Source organism: Hirsutella rhossiliensis (assembly GCF_020360975.1).
Source record: "Hirsutella rhossiliensis strain HR02 chromosome Unknown scaffold00007, whole genome shotgun sequence".
NCBI lineage: Eukaryota > Fungi > Ascomycota > Sordariomycetes > Hypocreales > Ophiocordycipitaceae > Hirsutella > Hirsutella rhossiliensis.
The window spans coordinates 24,301-34,187 of record NW_025408673.1 but is presented as its reverse complement, the minus strand read 5'-3'; the positions used below and the strand labels follow the sequence as shown (position 1 = coordinate 34,187).

General features: G+C 44.0%; 1 protein-coding gene across 1 annotated transcript; it reads left to right on the top strand.

Annotated features, from left to right (window-relative positions):
- Window positions 1-530: 530 nt before the first annotated feature.
- On the top strand, window positions 531-1,422 carry HRG_06772 (MULE transposase domain-containing protein; the record flags this gene model as incomplete). Its single annotated transcript, XM_044865243.1, has 3 exons — window positions 531-1,018; window positions 1,084-1,208; window positions 1,268-1,422. The coding sequence occupies 3 exons, from the start codon at window positions 531-533 to the stop codon at window positions 1,420-1,422; spliced, it is 768 nt and encodes a 255-aa protein (XP_044719205.1).
- Window positions 1,423-9,887: the final 8,465 nt, after the last annotated feature.

Here is a 9,887-nt window from a genome sequence, read left to right as displayed (position 1 = left end):
GGTCAGTATAAACCCTGGGACGAGGCAGAGGGTATATACAAGACGTCATCCAAGAAGTCGGGATGTGACTTTCGCTGTTACATCCGCTTCTACCGACGTTGCAATGCATTCAAAGTCACCATCAAGCACGGCTCTCATAACCACGAACCTCTATTTGAGCCAATTGCTAACCCCATCGTCCGTCAACGAAGCCAACGCAAATTCGGCATCGAGCGTCTTCATAGCCTCGTCGAGGGCTTAGCAAGAACGTCAATAACAAGAGCAGGGATATCGTGGATGCTATCCGACAGGAATATCCTGAGCTCCTTATTACCGATTCTGATATACACTTCATCCAGCTGCAACTTCGTGCCTTCCGTTACGGCGCCTCTACATCTACACAAGCCTTCCTCGATGTACTCAAAGATGCTAAAGCAAAGGGAAATCAGCTACTATGCAGTTGACCGTGGCCCTAATGGGAAGGTTTGGAGGTTTTCTGGACATACGATGACTGTATTGCTGACTGGAAGCGTAACCCCGAGCTCCTTATCATGGATAATACGTATAAGGTCAACCGCTTTAACATGCCGCTTCTACAGATCATTGGCACAACAGGGCTACACAAGAGCTTCAGTGTAGGCTTTGGCCTCACTGCCAAGGAAGACGAAGGCGCGTTCCAATGGATCCTCTCACAGTTGCGTGAGGCTGGTCGGCAGGCTGATATTCCGGACCCGGGCGTTGTGATTACCGACTTTGATACCGCCCTGAAGAACGCCCTTGACTCTATCTTCCCATCAACGCAACAACAAGTGTGCGTTTGGCATATGATGAAGAACGTGATCCTTCACATCAAGAAGAAGTGGGAAGGATCCCTCGATGGCACCGAGATTGGCGGAGATAGGCCAGAACAGGAGACTCGCCTCGCTGCAGCAGCCGCTCTCGACGACCCTATACAGGCAGATAATGCCATTGACGAGGACCGACCTATCGACCGTGCCACTGATTACCAGATTCAACATGCCTCACAACTGGCAGATCAGTGCGTTGAGCAACAAGATGATCGTGAAGATGACGATGGAAACCCAATACTACCCCGGCTCCAAGGCGGACTTTTGAGCACACAGCTGACGGTATCCGTGATGCCTGGGTTTCAGTCTTTAGGGCTCGCACGGCTGAGGAGTGCAGAGATCAGTGGGATCTACTCTGTATAGAGTCTTCGGATCAGCCAGGTAACCTAGCCCTAACTACCCTCCTACTCTAACCTTTTACTAAATAGCTCCTCTTATAGCTCTCGTTAATTACCTCCGTACAACCTACTGGCCATGGCGTGCCCAGTTTTCCACCTACGCTATCCAACAGTACCGAAATTATAACATTACGGTAACTTCCCGTGTGGAGAGCACATCACGAGTTGAAGTCACGATTACGCAACCGCTTCATTGACCTCCATCAGCTACAAGAGCACATCAGAGGGCTCGTTACCCATCGGCAAAAGAAGCATCGCGAGAAGCTTCAATCCGAGTTTGCAAGAGCTAGAGTTGAATGGGCCAAGCAGACGATTATGAAGTCACTGCACCGAAAAATTGGCTGGCAGCCGATGAAACAGATCTTCAGGCAAGTTAGGCTAGCCGGGCTGAGCTTGCCGATAATCGAGGCATGCCTACGATTTGTACGGGTGCTTTCACGATGCAATGGGGGCTGCCCTGCCGGCATACAATCCGCGATTTGATCCAGGCTGACGCGGCCGCCCTTATACCATTGCATCTTATTGATAACCACTGGCGGGTTTACGGCGTGACTGTAAGTATCTTGCTCCAGCCATAAGTACTATACTAATTTACTAGCAGCCTGAACAACAGCAATATATCGATGCAGACCACGAAGCCGATCCTGACGTTGTCCAGCCTCGCCGGCGTGGAAACAGTAGACGCGAGGTATCCTCCACTAGAGGCATCTACGGGCCGGATCCTTAGTGCTTGGGAGCAAGAGGAGCATAGAGCCAACCCAGAGCTCGTATCACGGCCACCAGAGACGCAAAGAAGAAGAGGAAGGGCACAGGCACCACTATCATGAACAAGAGGTCGAATACACTTGCTTCCGTGAGCAGCCGGGTTGACGATCTTGCCCAGCAGATCGGTGATTTCATCAAGTCACAAGCAGCAGCAACGCCGGTGCTGTTATCACAGGTGCCCTCACTTCCACAGGTGCCGCTGGTGTCACAGGGATACCAAACGACGATGCCCTCACTTCCACAGCCGGCGCCGCCGTCACAGGGATACTATGTGATGCCACCGCCTACACCAATTGTGCCTGTATACGTACAGGCGCCGGCGCCGTCACAGTGGCAAGAACCGCCTCCCTCGTCACAGGCACATCACGACGGCTTCATGTGGGCACAGCCGCCGGCACAGTCTCACGAGACGGCTACGGAGCATTTCCAGCAGCTAGGGGATCAGAGGGACACGGCACCATACAAAACTAGCAGGCAGGCCGGTCACAAATTCGTTCCTTACGTGCCTCGCCCTCCGCCGCGTCGGACGGATCCTTCCTCACAGTCACAGTCACAGTCACAGAGGTAGGCAAAGACCTTCCGCCATTATATGCATATTGTATATATATCGGAAGATCGATCGGGCCGGGCTTATTGATAGCTTCAATTGAATGACTCTAAGGGATGCATCTTCCGGCGTTGGTAATAATTGCAGATAGAATCCATATATGTCAGACAATAGTGTCCCACACCTCGCACGTGACAGCGGTTGATCTTTGTGGCATCAGTCAATTGATGAGAATTATCTAAAGAACAAAGGAAAGGAAAAGAATTGGATGCACACATTCGTGCAACAATATATACCCCGATCATTGCGGCGAAGCCTGGCGCAGCAGTGGCAGTGATCGAGCATAAGGTTTCAGGAACTGACACGGGCGTGATATGCGACAATATATCTAGGCAGGCAGCCGCGGCAGCGGCGTTGGGAAAGCGCGCGCCAAATTTTGGTGGCGGGGTCTTCTTCCAAATGGGGCTTAGGTCGGGAGTGTATGTTTGAAAATCTGGAGTGTATGTTTGATTACTCGTTTATGACCTACTTGCGGCGCCCCAGATTACGACCTGAAAGAAGTAAGTTGCCGTTGCAACCCCCGTTTCCCAATTTAGCCGATCATCATGCAGCAATAAGCTTATTTAACTCCAAGGGACTGAAAGACATCGGCGACCACGACCCCTGCAAAAGGGTGTCATCAGTATCATTTCTTCACCTGAAGGAGACGTTACTGGAAGCTTAGACACCATCTCATGTCTACTTCGCCGATATGGCTGAAAGTCCGGGCATGGTTCTCGATCTCAAGTTCTTCTTTTGCCGCAACGCGAGCATATAGCACTCGTTTACCAAGAACACGATGACAGGCGTACGGCCAGCATGTCTTTCTCTAGAGGGCGTTGACGGTGCCCTCCTTCGTACAGTGGTCCTAAGTGCATGGCGAGGGCTTTGAATACGAGCTTAGTGACGTCTGCAACATTGTAGTTGTAGTAGCTGCTCTCTCTCTACATGCACTAGGTCATTTTGAGCTTGTTTCATGCGTGATTGAACCGTTTAATTTGTGAGCATTGTCTATCAACAGTAGGACCGAGCAAATGTTTGACTGACGTTTACGAGACTCTTCCCCCTAGAATATCGCATTCATGGCATTCTTGACTCTATCTTCCTTCACAACCACTTCTCTCCCTGGCGAAAGATCATTTGTTAGGGGGGTTGGCCACAACGTGGGGCGCCAATGTCGGCGCGGAGCTACTCGCGAAAGTCAGGGGCATGCACGTCTAGTCCATCCGCTGTGTAAAAGGCACGGCCGCACCACACGACATTGCTGAGGCAGGAGAAGGTTTCTCAATAGATCTGAAAACATACGGATCTTCTTCCTGCCCTGCCCGACAAGTTGGTTCCTGCGATGGACCCCGATTGACAAGCTCTGGCATACGTTCCAGCCGTGCGGTAGCTGGTGCAGGCTTTGTCAAACAACTTGCAGAGCACTTAAAGAGCCGGTGAGTTACTCGCACCAAGGTGACACAGGCCACAGGTCACACATCAGGTCATTTTTAATAAAATCTTGCGTCCAAGTAACATAAGTTGTGACAATCCGGGCCCTGTTCCTCCCTCTATATCCGCATAAAACTCCTTCGCCGCGGTTGACATCACACTTCGAGCATGCAGACACGAAACAGCATGAAGAGGACACGAGCGAAACGAAATCTTCCCAGACGAGTGCTGCGGACATTATATAAGATACCACCTGTAAATGCCTCCCTAGACCTAGTCGACGTTATACAATGCGATAGACACGTGTCTACCGGCGAGTGGATTAGCATTCTTCCGGTCTTTGTCTTGAGGTTCTTGCCTGGACATCCATCCCTGCCGCCCTCGGCGCCCGCGTCCTGAGATATAGAAAGCCGGATTCAAGGGCTCCAATGCGAAAAGAAGGAGCCTCAAGACTACGAAACCCTGACCAGGGAAGTAAAGCAGGTTGAGCGCATCGCCGACAAGCTCGAAACTAAGCTCCACGCTATTGAAGCTGAAGTCCCGTCCTCACTATATAGTAGCAAGAGAGGCATCATGCCACCTTTAACAACGGGGCGACATATATGGGCCTGGTATATACATGCTATAGGAATATTAGCGAGCTATATACTATATGCTACTCTCTAACGATAAGTTTACTAGAGACCCCTAGACCGGCTCGTTATATAATAAAGCTAATAGGGCTAATAAGGGATTATAATACTAACCTATTAACTTTATATAAGATAAAATAATCGTTATAATGCTCTTATAATAGCTCTTATAAGAGGAGGGTATATAATAAGACGAGGTAAATATAAAAGCCTAAAAGAAAGGATAAGTATAATAAGAACTATATAAGGAGGGCCTCCTTTAAAGAGATATATATTATAACGCTACTAGGGCGCCTATATTATTAACTTATATATACTATAATAACCTTACTTCTATATATATATATTATTAGCTTTATAATAAGGCGTAGCGTAGGTATAGAGAATATATATATATATATAAATTTATAGTATTAGCGCTATAACTTAACTAGCTATACTTCCTTGCTTTTTTACTTACTACTTAGCTAGAGCTATTTACTATATAGGGCTTTTTTTTTAAATTAAATAAGGTTAATAAAAAACTACCTTATCCGACGAGCTTAAAGCGTACTAGCTCTTTTTAAGTATTACTTTTCTCTAAGGTATATTTAAAAAAATATCTACCTTTTTTTAAGCTAGCGGCGTAATTTATCGAATAGCCTAAAGCGCTTATAAGTCTATATAGAAAGGTTAAGAGCCTAATTTATATAAATATTAATCGAGTTCTATCGCAAAGTATATATAAAGGAATATATATTATAGTACGATTAGTTAGGTAGTAGAGATAGCTAGAGGTACTACGCTTTATATACTATATTCTCTTTATCGTAAGACTATAGCTTATAAGAAGAGGGATTTCTCTTCTTTAGTTAAAGTAGTAAGTAGTCTATAACTTATAAGCGGGGTAGGCACGATTCCCTACTAATACCCTAGTAATATATTAGTACTATATACCTAAGTGCTTTATTGGCTTATACCTCCTAATAGCGCTTTTATAATTATCTCCCCTCCTATATAAACGTCTTAGCTATATCTTTAATATATATTACTTTTACTATACTATATATATTCGGTTAAGAAAAGAGGTAGTTTTAGTTATATATCGCGCGTATACGGCTATATAAGTATACGTTAGTTTATACTCTATAATATTAATAGTTATTATATTAGTAGTTACCGCTAAGTAACTATTATAGTATCGCTTATATATCGGCCGCGTAACTATAATATAAAGAGCGTATATATATATCTCTTACTTCTTTTATTTTCTTTTCTTCTTTAACTCTTCCGCTTATAATTACTATAGAGTTTTATACCTTTTTTTATTAATCCCTTATACCTTTTTACCTTACTTTCTATTAACGATTTATTAATAATAATACCTTTTACGCTAAAGAAGATAAAGAACTATAACGCCGATTTCCTACGCTATATATAGGAGTAGGTAGCGGCGGGTTTGCCCTTAAAGTATAAGCGATCGGCCTAAAAGTCTTACGGCGACGCTAGTTCCCTTTTAGTAAGAAAGCTAAGAAAGGTATAAGGGAATCTTAGTCCTAGGAGACTCTTAGTCTAAGACCTAATATTAGCGAGGGTTATACCCCTATTACCCTACTAAATACCTTAACTTTAACTACTAATAAGCCTACCTCTATAGGCTAGGAAACTTATAAGTTTATTACCCTTATTAGCGATACTAATACTAATAAGGAGACCGTACCTAAGCGCTCCTAGGTAAGTACTAATAACCTAGCTACTTTATCTCGATAGGGTGGCTCTAGCTAATAGGAGATTATTACTTTGGTTGCTCCTTAAAATAAGTAGGTTAATATTAACGATAAGGCTTAGCCGAATATAGGCTAAAACGATCTTAATACTTAGCTAAATAAGAGGTAAGTATAAGGGCTTTTGCCCTATATAGGCCTAGACTAAGGTCTAGGCTAAGTCTATATATAAGCGGCCTCCGCGCCTATATAGGCTAGGCTTATACTTCTCTTCCTTTTCCCCTTTATAGATTATTAACCTTCTTTTAATAGACTATACCTAAGCCTATACCTCTACCTACTCTATAATAGTATAATCTACCCTTTATTTTACCCTCTCTATATCCCTATATATAGAATAGCTATTTTTAGCTGCCTTTAAAGCTAACGTTTAATTACCTAGTTTAGTTAAACCGCCCGCGCTAGTATATATATACGCGAAATATCTATACTCCTATAGTTATAAAATTAAGGCGAACGTAATACTTAGTTCGCCTAGGCAATTAAGAGCCTCTTATAATAGTAGGGCTCCATACGACTAAGAGCGGTACTACTATACCTTAGTAAGTTCGATGGCTCCTCCGCGGAGCTTAAGCTATAGCTACTTTATATAAAAGCGAAGCTCTATACTAATAGCGCCGTAATAGGGGATATCCGCGCCTAATTCGACTATCTTTACGCGAGCCTATCCCTATACCTATAAAGGTATCTCTTACCGTTTATACGTACTAATATAAATAAACTAGCCGACCTCCTCCTAAAGCTCTATACTAATTATAGCGAACCTAACGTAGCTAAGTTAGTAGGCTAAGAGCTTATAACGCTTTATTAAAAGTAAAGTAAAGCTATTCCGGCCTACCTTATATAGTTCGAAGAGGTACTTTATTAAGTAAACGTATATAGCTAGCCTAATATAGTAAAGTATAATTACCTTATTATAAGCTTAAATATAGATTAGTATACCTATTTAAGTAAAAGGTTTATACTACTAAATATATATACTAATCTTATTTACCTTTTTCGCGAGCTTAGTAGTAATAAGTTTCTTTTTTTATCTTCTTCTATAATATAAGAAAAAGATAACGCTAGTAATATTATAGATATCTTTATCTCTACCTTAAGGACTAAGGATAAAAAGAGGTAGCGATAGGAAGGTCGCTATATAAGCTACGGTAGTAAATCCTACTAGTTTTTAAAGTGCCCGCGCTAGGAGGCGCGGGTAAACGTACTCTAAGTAGTAGAGGGGCGTACGCGCTAGGATAGAAAGGAGGTTAGGTTTAACGATAGCGACTTTAGTAACGAGTAATCTTAGTAACGCTTTTATAAGCTTCGTCGGCGTGGCCTTATATATAGTAGTAGCTACTATATAGACGGGATATATACCTATAGCGACTAAAAGGGCGGCTAAGATATAGGAAGGCCGCTAATATAATATAACTATAGTAAAAGGGAGTGCCTATATAGCCCTATATAGGAGGGAGCGGAGCCTTATATACTAGAGTACCGTCCTCTACGTTATAGTACTAGGAGCTACTACTATGCGCCGATATAGGGGGGGCGGGATACTATAAGCTTACTAAAGCTAGCTACGCGCTATTCTATATACTTTTACTTCCTAGCTAAAAGTGCTAAAGCCCGACTCTTAGGGCGCGGCCCCTATTAATAATATAGTCTATCCGAGAAGCTTACTTAGGAGGGTTCTATACGTTATTTACTAATTTTTTTTCCGCGACTAGGCGTGCGTAGTCCGCGTAAGGGTTCCGTCCCCTTAGGCGCGGTATTAAGTATTATTTATATAGGAAGGTATGAGCAATAAGCGCAGAATCGGGTAATCGATAACGTAAGCGGAAAGATCGGTCGAAGGAGTATAGGGTAGGATTTCGTCCGGAATTTATAACGAGCATATAAGGGGCTGAATATCTCGCGAAGAGAGATGCGAGAAGTGCATAAAAATGCACGAAGGTAAAATTAGAAGTAAGGGGTCAGATAGGCAGGGCAGAGAGATTTGATTCTTACGGGAGCAGCAATTGCGGCAGGGGAGTAATTGTTGTATTGCCTTGATTCTTCTTCTTTCCTCTATCCAACGCCCTTCTTTATACCCGTCTAGCATCTCAATTAACATAGAAGATCCTGCTTAAAGAAGCTACTAATGTCCTTTCGACTACCGAGCTTTTTGCCGGTTTTTCCCCTCTTTTCTAGCCGTTGCCGGCATATCCGTCTTATCTCTCGCCACCTCTATAGGAAGCTATCGCTACTTCTGCTTCCCCTCTTGCCCCTACCCTCCTCTCTGCACCTCCTTTTAGCTCCTTCCTTAAAAACTGTTTTTTTAGCTTCCTAGGTCCCTCGTGCTAAGGGATATCTCCGAGAACTGCGAAATCAGGCCACGCTTCGCGACATACCCCCTTAGCTATAGCCTGCCCTTATAGAAAGGGTAAAGCTAAATACCTAGGCCGGTGAGCGTATAGAGGAGGTCTTAGTCTATACTTATCCCCTACTCGAGAAATCCGGGTTTTAGCCCCGGGCTCTTTTAGACCTACTTTAGGAAAAGGGGCCTTAAGGAGGAAATCAAGTCCTGCAAGAAAGGGGGGCTTCTCTAAGGACAAGTCCCTAAAAAGGGGGCCTTTAAGAAGAATAAGTCCTAATTAAGCTAGGGGCCCTCCTCTAGGATAAGTCCTAATTCCTCTCTTTGGCTATAGACGTCTCCTTCCTCCTGCGTGCTATTAGCTCCTCTCGTAGACTCTTAAGGCGGGCTTCTAAGGACAGCTTCTCTCGAACGTCTTCTAGCCTAATTTGCTATAAAAAGACAGCTAGCTTCTGCTTCGGCAGGGGCTTCGTAAGACCGTCGGCTTTCATCGATGCCGTTAGAACCTAACGGACGGAAATAAGTCCCCTTTAGACCTCTTAGCGTAACCAATGCTAGTAGATATCGATATACCGTAGCCGGGTCGATAACTTGCTGTTTTCCGTAAGAATTCGTATAGTCTGCGTGTTATCGCATTCTATAGCTAATAGGGTCGGAATTTGCAGTCGTAACGATATTAGTAGCCGGCTAAGGAAAATCGCTTCTTTTAACGCTTCTAAAAGAGCTAGTAGCTCTGCCTCCGTGCTTGATATAGTGACGGTAGCTTATTTCGAAGCTCTCTAAGCAATGGTTCCTCTAAAAAGGGATATAATGTACCCCTGTGAGCTCTTTCTGTCTAAGGAATTGTCCGTAAAGGACGAATCGCTCGAATAAAGGAAGATTTCGCTAGCTTGTTTCCTTCCCTGCCCTCCTAGGCGCAGACTATATGATCTCGTTGAATAGAGATAAAGGATAGCTCTGTCTGCTGCTTCTTAATGCCTAGGGCTAGGATTCTAGTTGTGCCTAGCTAGCCGGGAGACCGTAAAAGAGATATCCGGTCTAGTAGAAATAGCTGAAAAAAGCAGGGAGCCTACCTTCTATTAATATTGGTGTTTCTCTTGCTCCCTGGCTTAAAAGGACGGATTAGGCAAAAGCTCTTCGT